Genomic DNA, 23,614 nt, shown 5'->3' on the forward strand with positions numbered 1-23,614 from the left:
AAGACCCAGAAAACCTACTCTGTGCTAACATGAGAGATGCAACAGGGCTCAACTGTGAGCCATCCCTGGGGAAGTGTTGGCACATGCATTGAGCTCTCTTCATACAAATCATAGCTTTAATCCTGCCCAGAAAAGTCACTCACTGGCTTTTCTTTGCTGACAGGCATCCTCTTATAGCCACATTATCAGCTGATTTAAGCCATTTCATTCTCATATGCTGAAAATTTGTGGTTGTGACATCACAGCTGCTGCATTTGTTCCCCCAAAGTCATTCTTCATGTGGTCTCTCCAAAGATAAAAAAGGGGGATCCATTCTACCCTACAGGATGCTATTCACCCTTTTGAAAAATATTTACAATCTACATAAAAATATAACAATGAGGTTACTAGGTACTGATTATTCAAAAGAATATTTTCACTGGAAAATCTTACTCTGTCACGAGGAAGAGCTTTAGTGATGGACTTTATCACTTATATCACTTATAACGTGTCTCTAAAGGATCTAACATGAATTTTTGAAGTATCCTGTTTGGATTGTAAATGCCTAGAGTGTCAATTAATATGGCTGATAACCAAGACAATAAAATATACATGAGTGAGCTTAAATGCTTCTGGATAACAATGATCACTGGGAAGCTCTTTGAAGATTTCATTTCCTATCTGGGAGGTAAGAAAAAGACTGCAATTGATTTGGAGCAAAATATCCATAGACTACAGATCTCTTCAAGAAAATTAGAGATACCAAGGGAACACTTCTTGCAAAGATAGGCACAGTTAAGGACAGAAATGGTATGGACCTAACAGAAGCAGAAGATATTAAGAAGAGGTGGCAAGAATATACTGAAGAACTATACAAAAAAGCTGTTAATGACCCAGATAACCATGATGGTGTGATCACTCACCTAGAGCCAGACATCCTGGAGTGCGAAGTCAAGTGGGCCTTAGGAAGCATCACTGTGAGCAAAGCTAGTGGAGGTGATGGAATTCCAGCTGAACTATTTCAAATCCTAAAAGATGATTCTGTGAAAGTACTGCACTCAATATGCCAGAAAACTTGGAAAACTCAGCAATGGCCACAGGACTGGAAAAGGTCAGTTTTCACTCCAATCCTAAAGAAAGGCAATGTCAAAGAGTGCTCAAAGTACCGCATAATTGCACTCATCTTACATGCTAGCTAAGTAATGCTCAAAATTCTCAAGCCAGGCCTCAGCAGTACATGAACCATGAACTTCCAGTTGTTCAAGCTGGTTTTAGAAAAGGCAGATGAACCAGAGATCAAATTGCCAACATCCATTGGATCATAGAAAAAGTGAGAGAGTTCCAGAAAAACATCTACTTCTGCTTTATTGACTACACAAAAGCCTTTGATTGTGTGGATCACAAAAAACTGGAAAGTTCTTCCAGAGATGGGAATACCAGACTGCCTTACCTGCCTCCTGAGAAATCTGCATGCAGGTCAAGAAGCAACAGTTAAAATTGGATATGGAACAACAGATTGGTTCCAAATCAGGAAAGGAGTACATCAAGGTTGTATATTGTCACCCTGCTTATTTAACTTATATGTAGAGTATATCATGTGAAATGGACTGGAATGGGTGAATTTAACTCAGTTAACCATTATACCTACTACTGTGAGCAAGAATCCCTTAGAACAAATGGAGTAGCCATCATAGACAACAACAGAGTCCGAAATGCAATTCAGTTCAGTTCAGTTCATTCCCTCAGTTGTGTCTGACTGTGACCCCATGGACTGCAGCACACCAGGTCTCCCTGTCCATTGCCAACTCCTGCAGTTTATTCAAACTCATGTCCATTGAGTCGATTATGCCATACAACCATCTCATCCTCTGTCATCACCTTCTCCTCCTGTCTTCAATCTTTTCCAGGATCAAGGTCTTTTCCAATAAATCAGTTCTTCGCATCAGGCGGCCAAAGTACTGGAGTTTCGACTTGAGCATCAGTCCTTCCAATGAATATTCAGGACTGATTTCCTTTGGGATAGACTGGTTGGATCTTCTTGCAGTCCAAGGGACTCTCAAGAGTCTTCTCCAACACCACAGTTCAAAAGCATCAATTCTTCAGCACTCAGCTTTCTTTATGATCCAACTCTCACATCCATACATGACTACTGGAAAAACCATAGCCTTGACTAGACGGACCTTTGTTGGCAAAGTAATGTCTCTGCTTTTTAATATGCTGTCTAGGTTGGTCATAACTTTTCTTTCAAGGAGCAAGTGTCTTTTAATTTCATGGCTGCAGTCACCATCTGCAGTGATTTTGGAGCCCCCCAAAATATAGTCTGCCACTGTTTCCACTGTTTCCCCATCTATTTCCCATGAAGTGATGGAACCAGAGGCCATGATCTTAGTTCTCTGAATGTTGAGCTTTAAGCCAACTTTTTCACTCTCCTCTTTCACTTTCATCAAGAGGCTTTTTAGTTTCTCTTCACTTTCTGCCATAAGGGTGATATCATCTGCATATCTGAGGTTATTGACATTTCTCCCGGCAATCTTGATTCCAGCTTGTGCTTCATACAGCCCAGCCTTTCTCATATGTACTCTGCATATAAGTTAAATAAGCAGGGGGACAATATACAGCCTTGACATGCAATACTTGCATGCAATCTCAAAAATGACAGAATGATCTCTGTTTGTTTCCAAGGCAAACCATTCTATATCACAGTAATCCAAGTCTATGCCCCGACCATAACGCTGAAGTAGCTGAAGTTGAACAGTTCTATGAAGACCTACAAGACCTTTTAGAACTAACACCCAAAAAAGATGTCCTTTTCATTATAGGGGACTGGAATGCAAAAGTAGGAAGTCAAGAGATACCTGGAGTAACAGGCAAATTTAGCCTCGGAGTACAAAACAAAGCAGGTCAAAGTACCCCACTCCAATACTCTTGCCTGGCAAATCCCATGGATGGAGGAGCCTGGTAGGCTGCAGTCCATGGGGTCGCTAAGAGTCAACCACGACTGAGTGACTTCCCTTTCACTTTTCACTTTCATGCATTGGAGAAGGAAATGGCAACCCACTCCAGTGTTCTTGCCTGGAGAATCCCAGGGACGGGGGAGCCTGGTGGGCTGCCGTCTATGGGGTCACACAGAGTCGGACATGACTGAAGTGACTTAGCAGTAGCAGCAGCAGACATTTGACATCTGGAAACATTTTTTATTTTTTTAACTAGGGTATATGGGTGTGTACTACTGACATCTATTTTTGTCATTGAAGTTTAGTTGATTTACATTCTTGTGTTAGTTTCTGATGCATAGCAAAGTGATTCAGATATATACATATATCTGAATCTTCTTCATTTTAGATTATTACACGATATTGAATATAGTTCCCTGTGCTATACAGTAGGACCTTGTTATTTGTCTGTTTTATATATAGTAGTGTGTATCTGTTAATCTCAAGCTCCTAATTTATCCCTCCCCCTTCCCTTTTGGTAACCGTATGTTTGTTTTCTATGTCTGTGAGTCTATTTCTGTTTTGTAAATAAGCTCATTTGTATCATTTTCTAGACTCCACATTTAACTGATACTACCTGATATTTGTCTATCTGACTTACTTCACTTAGTGTGATAATTTCTAGATCCATCCATGTTGCTGGGACTGCCATCATTCCTTTCTTTTTTTATGACTGAGTCATATTCCATTGCATATATGCACCACATCTTCTTTACCCATTCCTCTGTCTATGGACATTTAGGTTGTTTCCGTGTCATAGTGCTGGAATGAACACTGAGATGTATGTATCTTTTCAAATTAGAGTTTTCATCTTTTCCAGATATATGTCTAGGACTGGAATTGCTGGATCATATGGTAACTCTATTTTTAGTTTCTTAAGGAAAATTCATACAGTTCTTCATAGTGGCTGCACCAATTTACATTCCCACCAACAGTGTAGGAGGGTTCCCTGTTTTTCACACCCTCTCCAGCATTTATTATTTGTAGATTTTTTGATGATGGCCATTCTGACCAGTGTGAAGTGATACCTCATTGTAGTTTTGATTTGCATTTCTCTACGTCTATTGAGTAAAGGCCATGAACGCTACTGACATCTTACAATATATAAGACAGCTCATTACAACAAAGAATGCCCAAAATGTCTGTAGTGCTAAGACTGAGAGATTTGACTACTCAGAGTGTGGTCTTTGGGCTGGCAGCTTGGGCACGGTGGAGGAAATTGTTGGGAGCCTCATATCCCACTGGAAATATAGAAAATCCAGACATTTTAACAAGTGACATTTAACAAGATCTCCAGGTGACTTATAAGCACTTAAATGTGTTGCTTTTACACTTGTTGTTTATTCTTTCTAATTGCCAGTGTGAAAGTATTGTTTTCCAGAGGCTCCAAGAATTCTGATTAATTATAAGCATGAGTTTCTGCTTTTTGTTAAGGAAAGACTTTACTGGGGCCCCTGCTGCATCAGGGGGAGGCAAGAACAAATGACAGGATCCCTTGCTTGCTCACTCCCTGAGTGGGGTGGTGAGCTTGTTCCTTATAGGAGGAGAGGATAGGGGTGTGTCCAGGGGACAGGGGACAGTGTCCAGGGGACAGGCCAGAGGGATGGCTTAGGTGTTTTGCCCACCCCTTAGAAATAATTCTTGTTTTGTTTTTAAGCTGCACTGTGCAATGTGGGGGATCTTAGTTCTTTGACCCGGGATGGAACCTGTGTCCCCTGTATTGGAAATGTGGAGTCTTAACCACTTGGGAAGTCCCTAAGCACTGGTTTCTAAGGAGAGTACGTTTCCATCTCAGGCCTGGGCTAGCCATCCACATCCAGGAGACAAACCCCAATAGCAATGTGTTCCAAGGTTCTGAGCATTTCCCTCCAGCTTGGCACATGTGGTCCTGTGTGTGGCAGCTACGGACTGATTCATGTGTGTGACTGTTGGGGAAGGCCAGTGGGAGCTCTCACCCTTAAAAAAACAGTAGTGTGACCTTGGATACACTTAATCTCCCCATCCTAAATTCTGATCTCATGGCTAGGGAAGATAAGGCCTCGCCATAGATGTTCACTGTAGGAAAAAAAGGCCTCATCATAGATGTTCAATGTAGGCGGCAGCTCTGGCTACAGCAAGGCTGACTTCATAAGAGTGAAACTTGTACAGTTACACAGGACCAGATTTGGAAATGTTGCACACTTGGTTTAATGCTCTGCTGTTGTCATCTTGAAGCACATAATTTTGATCAAGGCAGCCTTTATTTTCCTTTTGCACTAGGCTTTGCATATTATGTAGTCAATTCTGAGCCTAGAGGAAGGGGTCAGCAATCTGGAATTGCAACCTAATCCTTGTGCCAATCAAAGCTGGCTAGCTTGCCCTTTTCACATGTCTGCCATGAGTTGCCAGCCCTTATGTCCTTTGATTCATTTACTTATTCAGCATATATTTACTGGCCACTTTTTGTACACTGGGCACTCTTTTAGGTGCTGGATATATCAAAGTACACTTGATTTTGGCCAAAAGGCCAAGAAGCAATGGAAATATCAAAGTAAACAGACAAAATCCATGCCCTCTTGGAGCTCACACTCTCTTGAGGGAGACTCACAAAGGAGACAGTGTGAAATGTTGTGGGTGACAGTATAAATGGGATGTATCTATAGGAAGCATGGACTTCCCTGGTGGATCAGTGATAAAGAATCCGCCTGAAATGCAGGAGATGCAGGAGACCATGAGTTCAGTCCCTGGGTTGGGAAGGTCTCCTGGAGGAGGGCATGTCAATCCACTCCAGTATTCTTGCCTGGAGAATCCCATGGACAGAGGAGCCTGGAAGGCTATAATCTATAGGGTCGCACAGAGTTGGCCCGACTGAAGACACAATAAACTGTGGAACATTCTGAAAGAGATGGGCATACCAGACCACCTGACCTGCCTCTTGAGAAAGCTGTATGCAGGTCAGGAAGCAACAGTTAGAACTGGACATGGAACAACAGACTGGTTCCAAATAGGAAAAGAAGTACGTCAAGGCTGTATATTGTCACCCTGCTTATTTAACTTCTATGCAGAGTACATCATGAGAAATGCTGGGCTGGAAGAAGCACAAGCTGGAATCAAGATTGCTGGGAGAAATATTAATCACCTCAGATATGCAGATGACACCACCCTTATGGCAGAAAGTGAAGAAGAAATAAAGAGCCTCCTGATGAAAGTGAAAGAGAAGAGTGAAAAAGTTGACTTAAAGCTCAACATTCAGAAAATGAAGATCATGGCATCCGGTCCTATCACTTCATGGGAAATAGATGAGGAAACAGTGGAAACAGTGTCAGACTTTATTTTCGGAGGCTCCAAAATCATGGCAGATGGTGATTGCAGCCATGAAATTAAAAGACGCTTACTCCTTGGAAGGAAAGTTATGGCCAACTTAGAGAGCATATTAAAAAGCAGAGACATTATTTTGCCAACAAAGGTCCGTCTAGTCAAGGCTGTGGTTTTTCCAGTGGTCATGTATGGATGTGAGAGTTGGACTGTGAAGACCGCCAAAGAATTGATGCTTTTGAACTGTGGTGTTGGAGAAGACTCTTGAGAGTCCCTTGGACTGCAAGGAGATCCAACCAGTCCATTCTGAAGGAGATCAGCCCTGGGATTTCTTTGGAAGGAATGATGCTAAAGCTGAACTCCAGTACTTTGGCCACCTCATGCGAAGAGTTGACTCATTGGAAAAGACTCTGATGCTGGGAGGGATTGGGGGCAGGAGGAGAAGGGGACGACAGAGGATGAGATGGCTGGATGGCATCACGGACTCGATGGACGTGAGTCTGAGTGAACTCCGGGAGTTGGTGATGGACAGGGAGGCCTGGCGTGCTGCGATTCATGGGGTCGCAAAGAGTCGGACACGACTGAGCGACTGAGCTGAGCTGCAGAGACTGAGCACGCACACGTGCGCGCGCATGGGAAGCATCGATAGGAGGGCTGAAAGCCCTCATTGCAAAGGCCACTTTGAATGAAGATGTAACGGAAGAGAGTGTCCACTTTAATAACAGAAAAGCCAGTTATTTTACCAGCTACAGTGTTTATTAGGGAATAGCAGAGGAATTTCAATTCAGACCATAAGCAAATCCGGAGGAGGAGGAAAAGGAACTTGCTTTTATAGAGAAAAGGGGGGAATTGGGAGGGGCTGCAGTAATCAAAGAGCTTACTGGAAGAAGCTGGGAGCCCCAACTATGGAGGCTTCTTATTGGTTGTTCTACTACAGTCTCTTACTGGCTGGAACCCAGGGTGGAGGGAAGTTTTATTCTGTGTGTGTGTGTGTGTGTGTGTGTGTGTGTGTGTGTGTGTGTGTGTGTGTGTGTGTGTGTGTGTGTGTGTGTGTGTGTGTGTGTGTGTGTATGAGCTCAGTCATGTCCTAACTCTCTGCAACCCCATGGACTGTAGCCCGCAAGGATCCTCTGTCCATGGAATTTTCTGTCCATGGAGTGGGTTGCCACTTCCTACTCCAGGGGATCTTCCCGACTCAGGGATCAAACTTGCATCCCTTGCACCCCTTGCATTGGCGTGATAACTCTTTTCCACTGTGCCACCTGGGAAGCCCTTTATTCTCTGTGCTGGACGCTAAAGTAGAGGCACCTTCAGGTGGAGACGTAGGCAAGTATCTCTTCCTATTTGGAGCAACTGATGATGTGTGGAGGGGCATGAGAGTTCTCCCTACTGGCCTGTCCCAGCTGAGGGTTTTTTTTTTTTTTTTAATTTTATAAGAGAATCTGCAGAAATCCAGGGGTGTGGGGAGGTGAGAGCTTTCCAAGTGGAGGGGAAGAGAATGTAAAAGTTCTGAGACTAAACCATGCTAGTCCTGTTTGAAGAATGGAAAGTTGGTATGGCTGGCATGGAAAGAACAAAATGGAGACTAAAAAAAGGTGATGCAGAATCACTCTTATAGAGTCGGGCAGGTCATGGTGCGGGCCTTAAATGTTTCTGTGACTGAGATGGGAAGCTACTCGTTAGACATGATCAGACTTCATGTTTTACCAACATCATCCTACTTTAATGTTGAGGTTAGACTAGACAAGGTCAAGGGCAAAAGAAGGGAGATCAGTTAACAGTCTATTATAACAATCAAGGCAAAAGATGATGGTGACTTATGCATTCAGGTGGTTGAATTCTGTCTTTATTTTAAATGGAAAGCCAACAGACCAGATTTAGGGCTAACATAAAAATAGTAGAGCCCAGGATGACACCAAGAGTTCTGACCTGAGCAAATTTAAAAAAAAAAAAATAGTAGAAACCAATTCAGGGAGAATATCAGGGATTCCATTTGGATTACAGTTGTTCCTTGAACAACATGGGTTTGAACTACACAGGTTCACTTACATGTGGTTATTTTCCAAGAGTAACTACTGTACTTCATAGTCACTGGTCTGTTGAATCCAAGGATGTACAGGAACCTCAGATATGGATAGCCAACTCAATGTAAGTTAAACCCATGCATTGTTCAAGAGTCAACCATGGTTAGGTTGGAGATATCCATTGTTTATCCAAGTGGAGGTAGCAAACTGGGAGTCATGTTCAAGGAAATCTTGATTAAAGATATAAATATCAGATCATCAGCATAGAGATATCTGAATGAATACAGATGGAAAATGATGGAAAAAATTTCTAACCTTTGAGTGTTACTGTCACTGGAATTGTTTCAAAAATAAAGACATGTAAACACCCTGAAGAGCCTAATTGCAAAATTCAGCCAAAGCTGAGGTGCAAACATTTGAAACGAATGTGTCTTCACTGTCTAGTCTCCAAAAAATAATAAAGCAAGAGGAAAAACATTCTCATCAGTTATTTATTTTAAATCTTTATTATGAGTTTATTTTACCCTATATGTAGTTCAAATCTTCACACAATTAAGGGGTTTTCATGGTTATCAGGATGAGACTTGGGTTGGAGAGTCCCTGTAGACACCTCCTTCCACAGCCTCTCATATCTTGGTTTAATCCACATAGCTAATCATCTTCAAGTAAGAACTCTTTGAGTTGGCCACTTTCTCAGCTTGTAGCTTTGAGAGAAGCATCATTAGAATCATCCACCTTCTACAACCTAGGGAGGAGATTCAGAGCCAGGATGAAATTCAAGAGCAATTTCATGCTGAACAGCCTGGTAATTTATTTCTTGTGGAGTTCCAGTGTTCAAGTCAACCTGGCTGGAGACAGATGGCTCTGAAGAAGGGCTCTGTTGAGGCATTCCTGGAATCATATTGGAAGTTCCTGGTAGGGATTCCTGCCTCAAGGCTTCCTTCTCAAGGGATTCTGGGTTCTCCTGCATGAATTTAGTCTTCTCCAAGGAACTTGCTACAGATATCAGTGGCTAAATAAAAAGCAGAGGAGCAAAAAAAAAATCATTAACAGAGACTAAACATTTTTGGCATAGCAGGAACACAACATTGCCGTTTTCATGCTCAAGCCTGAACAAAACTGAAAAAGACATTGTCCAGAAAAGCATAAAACAAATCTGACAGTTTCAAGATAATTCACCAATAATTTAGCTGCCAGACAGAGCAAAATTCAACACCTTTTAAAGAAAAACTACACAGTCTAGATGGCCTATACAGTATCACATACAAAGTTCAGCATACAGGTAAATAATTACTAGACATGTGAAAAAATAGGAAAATGTGAACCATAATCTGGATAAAATATATTTACTAGAAAGAGACCTCAAAATGACAAAGATGGTGAGATTGGCAGACAAGAACTTAAAAGTATTGCAGATTTAAAGGAGAAAAATGGCCATTATGAGTGAAAAGATAGGGTATATCAGCAGAGAAGACAGGAGCCAGAATGGAATTCTAGAATTGAAAAATAAACTATCCAAAATGAAAAAAAAATTCATTAAATTCCTAAATAGGATATTGGACATTGCAGGAGAAAGGATCAGAAAATCTGAAGACAGATCAATAGAAATTATCCAAATCAAAGCACAGAGAAAAAAAAAAGATGGAAAAAATGAATAAAGTCTCAGTGACCTATGAGAGTCAAGGAGACATCAAGCATCCACGTAATTGCAGTCCCTGGTGAGGTAGGAAACCTTGGAGCTTAAGTTCTATCCCCAACATCGCCCATTGTCCAATCAACAGTGGACCCTGTGAGGCATTGCAGAGAGGTCTGTGAGGTACTTGCCCACATGATCTCAAAGACCCTTCTAACTCCAAAGTGCTATGAATGAATCGGTGCAGCAAATCTACATATTGTTTCCATAAAAACGTATTCCTGAAACATTTATATGGCTCAGATCTTTATAACAGTGGGATTTTCAGACTTAGAAACAGAATAATGATTTACTTAACTAAAAGATGCCTCTGCTTAATAAAGAGACACCAATACAGGAACAACTTTTGCCAGTTTTCTTCTAGGCCTGACTCAAATGCTGTCTTCTCTGTGAGTCTCTTCTTGATTCCCATTTGATGTGATCTGTACCACACATAGCGCTCTCTTTCTACTTCTCTTTTGACCGACACACTAGACCAACAGTATTCAATCTGGGGCACTAAAAGCAATGATGGCTTTAAGATATTTAGGAAAGTCTTGCAAAATTTTGAGTACAGGTGTTAAGAAAATTAGAGATACCAAAGGAACATTTCATGCAAAGATGGGCTCGATAAAGGACAGAAATGGTATGGACCTCACAGAAGCAGAAGATAGTAAGAAGAGGTGGCAAGAATACACAGAAGAACTGTACAAAAAACAGCTTCACGACCCAGATAACCATGATGGTGTGATCACTCACCTAGAGCCAGACATCCTGGAATGTGAAGTCAAGTGGGCCTTAGAAAGCATCACTATGAACAAAGCATAGCAGAGGTGATGGAATTCCAGTTGAGCTAATTCAAATCCTGAAAGATGATGCTGTGAAAGTGCTGCACTCAGTATGCCAGCAAATTTGGAAAACTCAGCAGTGGCCACAGGACTGGAAGAGGTCAGTTTTCATTCCAGTCCCAAAGAAAGGCACTGCCAAACAATGCTCAAACTACTGCACAATTGCACTCATCTCACATGCTAGTAAAGTAATGGTCAAAATTCTCCAAGTCAGGCTTCAGCAATACGTGAACTGTGAACTTCCAGATGTTCAAGCTGGTTTTAGAAAAAGCAGAGGAACCAGAGATCAAATTGCCAACATCTGCTAGATCATGGAAAAAGCAAGAGAGTTCCAGAAAAACATCTATTTCTGCTTTATTGACTATGCCAAAGCCTTTGACTGTGTGGACCACAATAAACTGTGGAGAATTCTGAAAGAGATGGGAATACCAGACCATCTGACCTGCCTCTTGAGAAACCTATATGCAGGTCAGGAAGCAACAGTTACAACTGGACATGGAACAACAGACTGGTTCCAAATAGGAAAAGGACTATGTTAAGGCTATATATTGTCACCCTGCTTATTTTACTTATATGCAGGCACATCATGAGAAATGTTGGGCTGGAAGAAGCACAAGCTGGAATTAAGATTGCTGGGAGAAATATCAATAACCTCCAATATGCCGATGACATCACCCTTATGGCAGAAAGTGAAGAGAAACTAAGAAGCCTCTTGATGAAAGTGAAAGAGGAGAGTGAAAAAGTTGGCTTAAAGATCAGCATTCAGAAAACTAAGATCATGGCATCTGGTACCATCACTTCATGGGAAATAGATGGGGAAACAGTGGAAACAGTGTCAGACTTTATTTTTTGGGGCTCCAAAATCACTGCAGATGGTGATTGCAGCCATGAAATTAAAAGACGCTTACTCCTTGGAAGAAAAGTTATGACCAACCTAGATAGCATATTCAAAAGCAGAGACATTACTTTGCCAACAAAGGTCAGTCTAGTCAAGGCTATGTTTTTTCTAGTAGTCATGTATGGATGTGAGAGTTGAACTGTGAACAAGGCTGAGCACCGAAGAATTGATGCTTTTGAACTGTGGTGTTGGAGAAGACTCTTGAGAGTCCCTTGGACTGCAAGGAGATCCAACCAGTCCATCCTAAAGGAGATCAGTCCTGGGTGTTCTTTGGAAAGAATGATGCTAAAGATGAAACTCCAGTACTTTGGCCACCTCATGTGAAGAGCTGACTCATTGGAAGACTCTGATGCTGGGAGGGATTGGGTGGCGGCAGGAGGAGAAGGGGACGACAGAGGATGAGATGGCTGGATGGCATCACCGACTCGATGGACGTGAGTTTGAGTGAACTCCAGGAGTTGGTGATGGACAGGGAGGCCTGGCGTGCTGTGATTCATGAGGTTGCAAAGAGTTGGACATGACTGAGCGACTGAACTGACTGAACTGACAGGTGTTAAATCAGCAGGCCTTCTGAAACCCAATGCAACCCATTCTGGGCCTACTTCAGATAGGTTTTACAGTTCCAGTGATGAAAGCTAAAGGTGACAGCAGCAAGGAATAGTTTGGGATTCACTTGGAGCCAAGAAGAAACCAGAAGTTAGACTGTTATTCTATCTGATGTACCCCCACAGCTTCCCTGTGGCTCAGCTGGTAAAGAATCCATGTGCAATGCGAGAGACCTGGGTTTGATCCCTGGGTTGGAAAGATCCCCTGGAGAATGGAAAGGCTACCCACTCCGGTATTCTGGCCTGGAGAATTCCATGGACTGTATAGTCCATGGTGTCACAAAGAGTTGGACACGACTCAGTGACCTTCAGGTCACCACCTCCTCACCCATTTGTACCAGGATGTGGCTCTCCCTTGCCCTGTAAGCAATAAGCTTTCTTTTAGACCCCTGTTGGGTTCCCTTTGCTTCCTTCTTACAAAGGGAATAAATTTCCATAGTTACAATTTGCACGTAAACTCTTTCCTAAAACTGAGAACTTGCTCACAATCCAGGCATCAGGCTGGCTCTCATTTCCCTGACAATTGCCAATTGTCTCACACTTGGCAAAAGAACAGCAAACCTTTTATTCAACCAAATCTTGCTAAGGAACAGCTATAGGGTGTGAAACCTCCTGAGTGCAACACAGAGGGACAACTCAAAATACTGATGTGAGCAAAGTTTTCCATCATAAAACCAGGGTACAGTTTTGGGAGTCTTTCCTTGCCTTATATATTTACATTTCTATTAACAGTGAAGCAAGGTGTTAGAAAAGAATTAGCATGGGCAACCGAGGTGATGACAACTTTTGCTTAATGATCTCACCTCTACCATCTCCCAACAACTGCTCAAATGATGAACTGTTCCTGAGGGAGGGTTCCTTCAATTACTGCTTTCAGACTGTAGTAGGAAATTATCTTTCTTTTGATCTACATGTAAAATATCCAGAGTTAAAACATAAATCTATTAATTTTGAGGAAAGGTGAGCATGTTGATATAAATGTACATAAAGCTTAATATTTTCATGTCTTCATCAAAATTGGCTTTGGAAACTAGCAAAAGCTAATAAATTATATAAGACTACATTAAAGATTTTCATGCACAGGAATACAGTGATTACAAAGATGTCAGATATTAAGTTCAAGAAGTCAATCTGCTCTCCAGGTGTCATGTACTTTGCAGAAAGCACAAAAGGACACATGGTGTTTTTCAGAAGACTGCGGCAAAAATTGTGGGAGATAAAAGATAAGCTTGACTAATAAACACAGAGTTGTTGCTTAACTATTCTAATAATTCATGACCAGTATTAGAGCATTACAGGAGACATCTTGTGGCTTGATAAATAAATAGCATATATTAAATTAGTTAAGTAAATAGTATATAACATAAAATAATATATCTGAAGTATATACTGGAAACCATATTTGGTTTCTGAAAAATATTGAGTAATTTTTTAAAAGAATTCGAAGAATCTTGTATGAAAATATACTTGTTCCAAGTGATGCTTTAGATTTTTCTAAACTCTGGTTTTTTAAACCAATACATGTAAGATATTTCCTGAAATCTAAAATGCCTTTAAGCATTTTGTTCATTGACAAGGATTGTCAGTAAGACTGATCTACATACAAACACATGACTATGGAGGGAAAGTAGGTTTGGGGAGCCTCAGTGCACTCCGTGCATTTCCTGGTACCCACCACGGGATGTGGTTGTGTGCCCATCGCCGAGTTTCTCCTCCCTAGCTGGTGGTGACACTTTTCACAGTGCTCTTGAATCGCACGTTCTTCTTGCTTCAGCATTTCTGCCATTCTGGTTTCTTTGAGGCTATTTTCATATTCTCTCTGCAGCTGGGTCTTCTCTTGTCTATCCTGGGGTGATAGGACAGAGTAGAGTCTGGTCAGTTCCCAGGGGCCTGGACCCTCCCCAGGGATCCCCAGAGTTCTGCTTTGGGTTTCAGGTTACTATGAGAAAGCTCACAGCCCTCCCCAGACTGACTGCATGCACCTGTTCTTTTGCTTTCGCCATTTCCCTGTAATGATAAAGCCAGTGAGCCAGGTACTCTATGGGGTCACTGGGCTGAACCATCGCCACTTCTGCCAGAGCCTGGGCCAGGCGACTTCCAAAGCACCTCTTCAGGTAATTGGTTTCCATCCTGGTGGGCTTGGGAAACATCAAAACAGGGTCACAATCTAATTGGACTTAAAAAAAAAAATAGACACATTCTAACCAATGGAGATTTATTTGGGGACAAAAGTGAGATGTTTCTGGGAGCCCATCCTTCCCCTAAATTACCAATAAATATATATGCACTTGTCAATAGCTCTTACATGCAAATGAACTTTTTTCTAAAGCTTTCCAGCTGTCCTAGGTCACAAATAGGTCCTGGGGTTCATCTGGCCAGGAGCTTGGTGAATGGGTATGTAAGAGTGGCTGAGGCCTCCACTTATTCACACATCTCGACTCTTGAGTAGGGAGGAAATGGCTGAGCAGGCAGGAGGGTGTAAGAGGGTCTCTGGGCACCTAGCAAGCCACATTATTGTGAGGTTAAAAGCTACAGTCATCTATGACATAGATAAGACAGGCTTATATATTTCACCACGGACCACTGAGAAGCCCTGAGGCAGAGAGGGAGGGAAAATGCCTGGCGCTGTGGCTACTGCCCAGGGCTACCTGAGCAGAGGTGTCTGCAGCAGTAGGAACACAGACTCCAGGATCAGACAGACCAAGTTCCAGCCCTGGGTCTCCTGTTTATTAGCTGTGTGATCTTCAGCAAGTTACCAAGTCTCTCTGAGCTTCAGCTTTCTGATCTAGGAACAGAATAACAAAAATATGTATTTCATAATTGTGAGGATTAGAAAAGATACTAAATACATGTGAAGCACATAGCTTGGCGAGTAATAAATGTTTACTATTAGCTGTTATAGGGGAAGATTGTGACATGAAATCGCCTGGCATCCAGCCTCTTCCTGACCATCTTCATATTTCTGAAGCTGACACATTTTAACTCCAAAAGAGCTAATAATAAAGTGAATAATAGGCTTAGATCAAGTCCTAACATTTTCTGGAGGCACTTTTCAGTTTAAGGAGGGAAAGGTAACTAGATTGGTAGATATGAATATGGGGAAAATATTCCTAGGTCTTTCCACTGCAAAGGCCTAGAACCAAGAACACCTCAGTAGCAATGAACACAAAGAATCTGCTTTTTTAAAAACTGAAGTATGGTTAATCAGTACTGTTGTTTTAATTTCTGTTATACAGCAAAATGATTCAGTTATACATATACATTAATATATGTATTCTTTTTATATTCTTTTCAATGATGGTTTACCACAGAATATTGAATATAGTTCCCTGTGCTATACAATAGGACTTGTTGTTTTACCCATTTTATATATAATCGTTTGCATCTGCTGCCCCAAACTCCTAGTTCATTTCCACCTATCACCCACCCCACCCACATAGCCTCAGATAGAATTTGCTCTTAAATAGCCTTAACAATTTAAAAGGAATCAGGGTTCCTTGGAGAAAGGACCAAGATCAAGGCAGGGAAAGTCTAATAAATCTGGAATATTTTGCTTTCCCCCCAAAATAAGAAAATGCTAAAAAATAAAATGGTTGGGGACAGAGGAGTCAGCTTGAAGGGGCTATTACTAGCCAAATCTGAGGTAATTTGGCCACCAAAATTAGTAATGACTGTTGTTATTGTTCAGTTGCTAAGTCGTGTCTGACTCTTTGCAACCCCATGGACTGCAGCACACCAGGCTTCTCTGTCCTTCACTATCTCCTGGAGTTTGCTTAAACTCATGTCCATGAGCCTGTGATGCCATCCAACCATCTCATCCTCTGTCGCCCCCTTCTCCACTTGCCCTCAATCTTTCCAAGCATCAGGGTCTTTTCCAATGAGTTGGCTCTTTGCATCAAGTGACCAAAGTATTGGAGTTTCAGCTTCAGTAATAATGACTGTAATGGATTATAATCAATTGAATAAAGTAAGAATCCATGGGTCCATATAAGAATAAATTACTGAATGGGAGAGCAGGCAAATTCTTTCATAAAGAAGAATGCCAACTAATAAATGTGGAAAGAAAAATGAAATTTAAAAATATTTTGTAATGATCATAGTATAACTGAAGCAATCATCAATGAACACTAAAACTTGGTGAATATTTGACAAGGAGTAGGATATTCATACGGAGAAGGCAATGGCACCCCACTCCAGTACTCTTGACTGGAAAATCCCATGGACGGAGGAACCTGATAGGCTGCAGTCCATGGGGTGGCGAAGAGTCAGACACGACTGAGCGACTTCACTTTCACTCTTCACTTTCATGCATTGGAGAACTACATGGCAACCCACTCCAGTGTTCTTGCCTGGAGAATCCCAGAGACGGAGGATCCTGGTGGGCTGCCGTCTATGGGGTCGCACAGAGTTGGACACGACTGAAGCGACTTAGCAGCAGCAGCAACAGGATATTCAAAGTCCCAAAGTTTCTCTCCACAAATTATGGATTAACTCCAAAAAGAAATACAGAAACTTCACAGTGGTAAAACCTGACAGGCACAATGTTAACCAAATGATCAAAGCATACATCACCCATAAAGGGACAAAATAACATTATGTGTCTCCTGATGTGATGCACTTCCTCCTGGGACACAACACATTTCTGTAGATTCTTGCCCCAAATGCAAAACTGGAATCTGACATCAAACAAAGCCAAGTTGAGAGAAAGTCTGTAACTGGGGTACACTCTTAAAATGTCAACATCATGAAAGACAAAAAAGATGAGGCACTGATCCAGATCAGAGGAGCCTAAACAGCCATCCCAACTAAATGCAATATATGATCCTTAGTTGGATGTAGACCAGGAGACAGAATTCTGTAAAGGACGTTGTTGGGAAAACAGAATGTGAACTGTAAGTTCCATAATAGAATTATATCAAGGTTAAATTTCCTGGTTGTGGTAATTGAAATATGAGTAAGAAAATGTCCTTGTCCCTAGGAAATACACAGTGTGTCAGGGCAGAATAATGGCTCCCAAAGGTGTTCACAAAGTAATAGCCGGAATCTATGAACTACGTTACCTTATATGACAAACGGGACTTTGCAGATGTGATTAAATTAAGCATTTTTTTTTGTTTGTTTTGGGGAAATTATACTGGATTATCCAGGTATGCACGCTTTCCAGGTGGCTCAGTGGTAAAGAATCTGCCTGTCAGTGCAGGAGACGTGGCTTCAATCCCTTGGTCCGGAAGATCACCTAGAGAAAGAAATGGCAACCCACTTCAGTATTCCTTCTTGCCTGGGAAATTCCACGGACAGAGGAGCCTGGCAGGTTATAGACCATGGGGTTGTAAAGAGTCAGACGCAATTTAGCAACTAAAATAGCAATAAATCTAGGTAGGCACAATGTAATCACAAGAGTCTTTATAAGAGGGACACAGAAAAGTCAGACAGGGCGGAAGAAGGTGTGGTGATGGCGGCAGAGGGAGAAAAGGTGATGTGATTCAGGACCATGAGCCAAGGAGGGTGGGTGGCCTCTAGAAGCTGGAAAAGGCGAGGAAAGGGATCTTTCCTGGGGCATCCAGGAGGAACCAGCCTTGCTGAAACACTCTGATGTTAACCCTGTAAGATTCATCTTGGATCTCAAACTTCAAAAACTGTAAGATAATAAATGTGTGTTTAAAGTCACTACGTTTGGGGTAGTGGTGAAGGGAGGGGATGGGGATGTGTTGGCGGCTCCTTCTGCCAATCTGTGACTAATGCACCTGGACCAATGCACCCAAGTAAACTACTTTCTACACCCCTTCTCATCAAAGTGTGGTCCACAATCAGCAGCATTGCATCACCTGGGAGTTGTTGAAATGCAGATTCTCAAGTCCCACCTCAGATTTAGAGATTGAGAGTCTGCATTTTAACAGAATCCCCAGGTGATACACAGTTACAGCTCTCCTTTGCCTTAATCCCAGTACAACTACCCTTCCCAGGGGGCGGGATCACCAAGTTTGGAGCAGATCGTTTATCCAGTTTGCCACGCTTACTGCAGTGTGTCAGCCACTGAGGACCAAACGCTGAGGAGCCTTCCGTCTGTCAGTGCTCCCGCTGGCACTTATTATCTCAACCAACATTTAGTGAAGCATCTTGTGCCCAGCACTGCCCCACATAAACTGAAACAAAACATGGGAAATGCTAGCCAAGAACTGTGCGAAACAACTAGCCCAGGGAAGGCTGCAGATGGTGGGGGAGATGAAAAAGGTTGGAAGACTTCCTGGAGGTGGGGGCACCCGTGCTCGCTCTGAAAGTAGTGCCAGCTAAAGAATGTCTCCAGCCAGCTGGCTCCACAAGGACTGAGTCATTAGCAGTTGTTAACTGGTCACTAACACAGCCTGAAAAGAGTTCAGGGTGGAAATCAGGAATGAGATACTCTGCTTTCTGGGAAAACTGACAGAATAGACCTTCAGACAGAAACTTTCAGGACAAAAATTTACAAACCCAATTTCTTGCATCTTACATACTTAGAAAAGCCATAAAATAATTAAACTGTGTGTGCTTGATAACTAGCAGTAGACTTTTACCTAGATATACGTTTGACTGCAGGTACCCGTTCTCCAAATCTCCTATACGCTGACCTCTGCCCTCGCCTCTTCCATGCTGAAGCAGTTTCTCAGAGTTGTCTGAGAGGCTGTCTGCAGGGCTATAATCCTCAGTTAAGTCCCCAAGTAAAACTGAATTTACAGCTCTTAGATGTGCTATCCCTACCCCCCACCCGCCCCACCCCCAACCCCAGTGGCCAGGATCCAAGCAGAAGTCACCAGTAGGTGCGAAAATACCAGGATGTTAGATTGCTACACTCTTTTCTGGCCTTAAGCAGTGCGGGCTTCACTTACAGGTAGCCTTTGCGCACATCCACTCCCGCCCCCGCCCCGCCCCTCCCCGTCCGGGTCAGCCTCCGTCCTGGCTCTCTCCGTGTGCACTGCGCTTGCCAGTCTCGCTTGGTCAATTGCCCTTTTTGGCTGGTCCCTCCTCAAAGCCTCTAGATTGCACATCCTGTCTCTGCTCACGTACCCTGGTGCTTCCGGCTCTCCATCCAGCACCCTGTACACCATGGGCGCAGCCTCCTCTCAGCTGCGCATCCTACCTTCCACTCCTCCAGCTTCTCCTCTCTGCAGCATCTACTCCTCCGTACAGTCCCCTCCGCCGCCTCCAACCCTCACCATCGCTCACGCCCCGGCCCGCGCGCCCCCTCTTCTGACCTCGGTCCAGCGTAGTCAGCTCAGCTCTCAGCACGCACTCTTCTCTCTCGGACCCAGGCAGTCTCCAGCCCAGGGGCGCGCGGGCTCATTGCCTAGCAACGGGACGCTATCTGCAGGTAGGTAGGCGCATGCGTCAGGCGCCAGCCTCTAGAATGCAGGCGCCTTTTGGGAAGAACAGCTTCCGGTGCTGGGCTGCGTTCCAGCGGGCAGAGGCAGCTTTGGCCCTTGGACCTTGCCAGTGGTGCGAGAGAGGAATAGCTCAGCGCAGGGCGGCACCTCTGTGGCTGAGTCCTCCTCCTCTTCCTCCTCACTGGGTGAGCAGCGCCGCGCCTTTTGGAGGGGCAGGGGAGGCGGGTCTGGAATAGAAAAGCTACCGAAGCTCTCGGAATCCAGGTCGGGTAAAATTCGGGGTACCCAGTTAAATTTGAATTTCAGAGACATAAGAAATTACTGTTTAGCACAAGTATAGTAGAGTGTATAATACAAAATCGTTTCTTGTTTATCTGAGATTTTAAATTTAACTGGCCACCGTATCCGACCCCTTCCTCTCCCACTCTGCCGGCTTTCTCCCAAGCATGACCGAGGAACCTCTGTTTCTTCGGACAGCTTCGCCAGGCTTCAGTTCAGTTCAGTCGCTCAGTCGTGTCCGACTCTTTGCGACCCCATGAATTGCAGCACGCCAGGCTTCCCTGTCCATCACCAACTCCTGGAGTTCACTCAGACTCACGTCCATCGAGTCAGTGATGCCATCCGGCCGTCTCATCCTCTGTCGTCCCCTTCTCCTCCTGCCCCCAATCCCTCCCAGCATCAGAGTCTTTTCCAATGAGTCAACTCTTCGCATGAGGTGGCCAGAGTACTGGAGTTTCAGCTTTCCTATCATTCCTTCCAAAGAACACCCAGGACTGATCTCCTTTAGGATGGAGGGTTGGATCTCCTTGCAGTCCAAGGGGCTCTCAAGAGTCTTCTCCAACACCACAGTTCAAAAGCATCAATTCTTCGGCACTCAGCCTTCTTCACAGTCCAACTCTCACATCCATACATGACCACTGGAAAAACCATAGCTTGACTAGACAGACCTTAGTCAGCAAAGTAACACCTCTGCTTTTGAATATGCTATCTAGGTTGGTCATAACTTTTCTTCCAAGGAGTAAGCGTCTTTCAATTTCATGGCTGCAATCACCATCTGCAGTGATTTTGGAGCCCGGAAAAATAAAGTCAGCCACTGTTTCCGCTGTTTCCCCATCTATTTCCCATGAAGTGATGGGACTGGATCCCATGATCTTCGTTTTCTGAATGTTGAGCTTTAAGCCAACTTTTTCACTCTCCTCTTTCACTTTCATCAAGAGGCTTTTTAGTTGCTCTTCACTTTCTGCCATAAGGGTGGTGTCATCTGCATATCTGAGGGTATTCATATTTCTCCTGGCAATCTTGATTCCACCTTGTGTTTCTTCCAGTCCAACGTTTCTCATGATGTACTCTGCATATAAGTTAAATAAGCAGAGTGACAATATACAGCCTTGACGCACTCCTTTTCCTATTTGGAACCAGTCTGTTGTTTCATGTCCAGTTCTAACTGTTGCTTCCTGACCTGCATACAGAATTCTCAAGAGGCAGGTTAGGTGGTCTGGTATTCCCATCTCTCTCAGAATTTTCCACAGTTTATTGTGATCCACATAGTCAAAGGCTTTGGCATAGTCAGTAAAGCAGAAATAGATGTTTTTCTGGGACTCTCTTGCTTTTTCCATGATCCAACAGATGTTGGCAATTTGATCTCTGGTTCCTCTGCCTTTTCTAAAACCAGCTTGAACATCAGGGAGTTCACAGTTCACATATTGTTGAAGCCTGGCTTGGAGAATTTTGAGCATTACTTTACTAGCATGTGAGATGAGTGCAATTGTGCAGTAGTTTGAGCATTGTTTGGCATTGCCTTTCTTTGGGACTGGAATGAAAACTGACCTCTTCCAGTCCTGTGGCCACTGCTGAGTTTTCCAAATTTGCTGGCATATTGAGTGCAGCACTTTCACAGCATCATCTTTCAGGATTTGAAATAGCTCCACTGGAATGCCATCACCTCCACTAGCTTTGTTCGCAGTGATGCTTTCTAAGGCCCACTTGACTTCACATTCCAGGATGTCTGGCTCTAGATGAGTGATCACACCATCGTGATTATCTGGGTCGTGAAGATCTTTTTTGTACAGTTCTTCTGTGTATTCTCGCTGCTTAAGGCAGCTGTTTCTGTGGGAATGAGCTTTCTTATGTTGAGCCAAGATGCCTGTTGCTGTGTCTGAAAAATATGCGTTGCAACAGGCTGGGTATTTTTGCTGTTTCCTGGAGAGGAAGCAAGCGGATCGAAGTAACGAGTTTCACCTGGGTTCGGTTCATGAGCAGATGCAGCCGGCTTCTGTTGGAGACCACTCCTCCTTGGGCAGTTTCTCCTTCCGGAGACCAGGGTGGTCTTCTCCTGTGTTCGCTTTCTGGAGCTGCAGCAGGAATCTGTTCCAGATTTCCTGCACTGCAGTCAGATTCTTCACTGCCCGGGCCACCAGGAAAAAGTCCTTTAAAAATTGCTCGTGTGTTTCAGATGGAATTGAGATGACAATGTAGTTATTTTTGTCTTTAGAGTATTATCCCATTGAAGAAGTACAATTAGGATACTGTGTGCCATACTCTGTTATAATCATTCTTCTTTCTGTGTGGGTAAGATGCTAGTGCCAGCTAGGTAGGGCATTAAATTTGTGCCGGGTTTTGGTTTGTCTTTATGACAATGTTTGTGGATACACAAGTACACATTCCTTTCCCCATAGCGGTTGTTAATACCAAAGAGGGCATGCTGCTGCTGCTAAGTCGCTTCAGTTGTGTCCGACTCCGTGAGACCCCATAGATGGCAGCCCACCAGGCTCCCCGGTCCCCGGGATTCTCCAGGCAAGAACCCTGGAGTGGGTTGCCATTTCCTTCTCCAATACATGAAAGTGAAAAGTGAAAGTGAAGTCACTCAGTGGTGTCCGACTCCTAGCGACCGCATGGACTGCAGCCCACCAGGCTCCTCCGTCCATGGGATTTTCCAGGCAAGAGTACTGGAGTGGGGGGCCATCGCCTTCTCCGAAAGAGGGCATACTGGATGCAATTTCTGCATCTGGCATCCCACCCCCCCCCCCCCACCCCCCCCCACGCCTTCACATTATGTCCTAGAGCTCACTCCTGGTCTGGGAGACCTTCCTCATTCTCATTTTATTTGCACAATAATCCATTGTGTGGCTGTACCTTAACGATGGATTCCCAATTTGGTTATTGTTAGTGAGTGCAAAACAACCCTGTGTATGTATTGTAACAGAGCGTAGGGAGCTCATCCCTTAGAACGCAGCAGTTGCTCTGCTGCTTCCTCTGGACCCCCCTTAGCAGGCAATGGTTCGGCTCAGCTATTAGTCAGTACAGGCAGTGGACCCGCCCATAACCAACGAACCAACCATCAGTGAGTGACCGTTAGTGGTCCTGCTTAACCATTGGCTGTTGCTGCAGTGGGCTCCGCCCACAAGCAACCAACTGTCAGCTACCGTTACTCAGGAACACAGCCGAGGGTCTGTTGGTGGAGTAGTGAGCTGTGGAGTGGTGGTCCTCAGGTGCAGAGTGAGGTAAGAGGCGGATCCAGGCCTTCTCCATGGAGCCCTCCAGTTCACCTGGCCTCGGGCCAGTGGGTGGGCTGGAGGGCCCAGGGCCGGGGGCTCTGTCCTGCAGAGTTTCAGAGCCCTTGCCAGGGCCACCCACTGGCTTTAGCCCGGGGCTTGAGGCAGCGGTGAACCTTTCCCCCATACCTACTAGCAGTGGCTTTCTGTGGAACCTGTTCCTCCCCACACCCCGCAACTTTTTGGGCAGAACATTTACAGGAGCATCGTTACCTGACCATGATCTGATAACAACTGACTCCACCCCTCTCTCATCTTTCCTAGAAAAGGGCCTGGCTGAGAGCTTTTGCGGGAGTTTCGGGTTTCTAAGGCGTGAGCCACCCAGGTCCTTGCATGGCCCTGCAATAAACCTTTCTCTGTTCCAAACTCTGACTCTTAGGTATTGTTTTGGC

General features: G+C 43.9%; 1 protein-coding gene across 1 annotated transcript; it reads right to left on the minus strand.

Moving 5' to 3' along the window:
- Nucleotides 1–9,035: 9,035 nt before the first annotated feature.
- Nucleotides 9,036–14,442, minus strand: DYDC2 (DPY30 domain containing 2). The gene is made up of 3 exons (XM_052641402.1): nucleotides 14,296–14,442; nucleotides 13,989–14,159; nucleotides 9,036–9,302 (listed from the first exon to the last, which is right to left on the minus strand). Exons 1-3 carry the CDS (start codon nucleotides 14,440–14,442, stop codon nucleotides 9,036–9,038), a joined length of 585 nt encoding a protein of 194 aa, XP_052497362.1.
- Nucleotides 14,443–23,614: the final 9,172 nt, after the last annotated feature.

The sequence above is a fragment of the Budorcas taxicolor genome, chromosome 5 (assembly GCF_023091745.1).
Source record: "Budorcas taxicolor isolate Tak-1 chromosome 5, Takin1.1, whole genome shotgun sequence".
NCBI lineage: Eukaryota > Metazoa > Chordata > Mammalia > Artiodactyla > Bovidae > Budorcas > Budorcas taxicolor.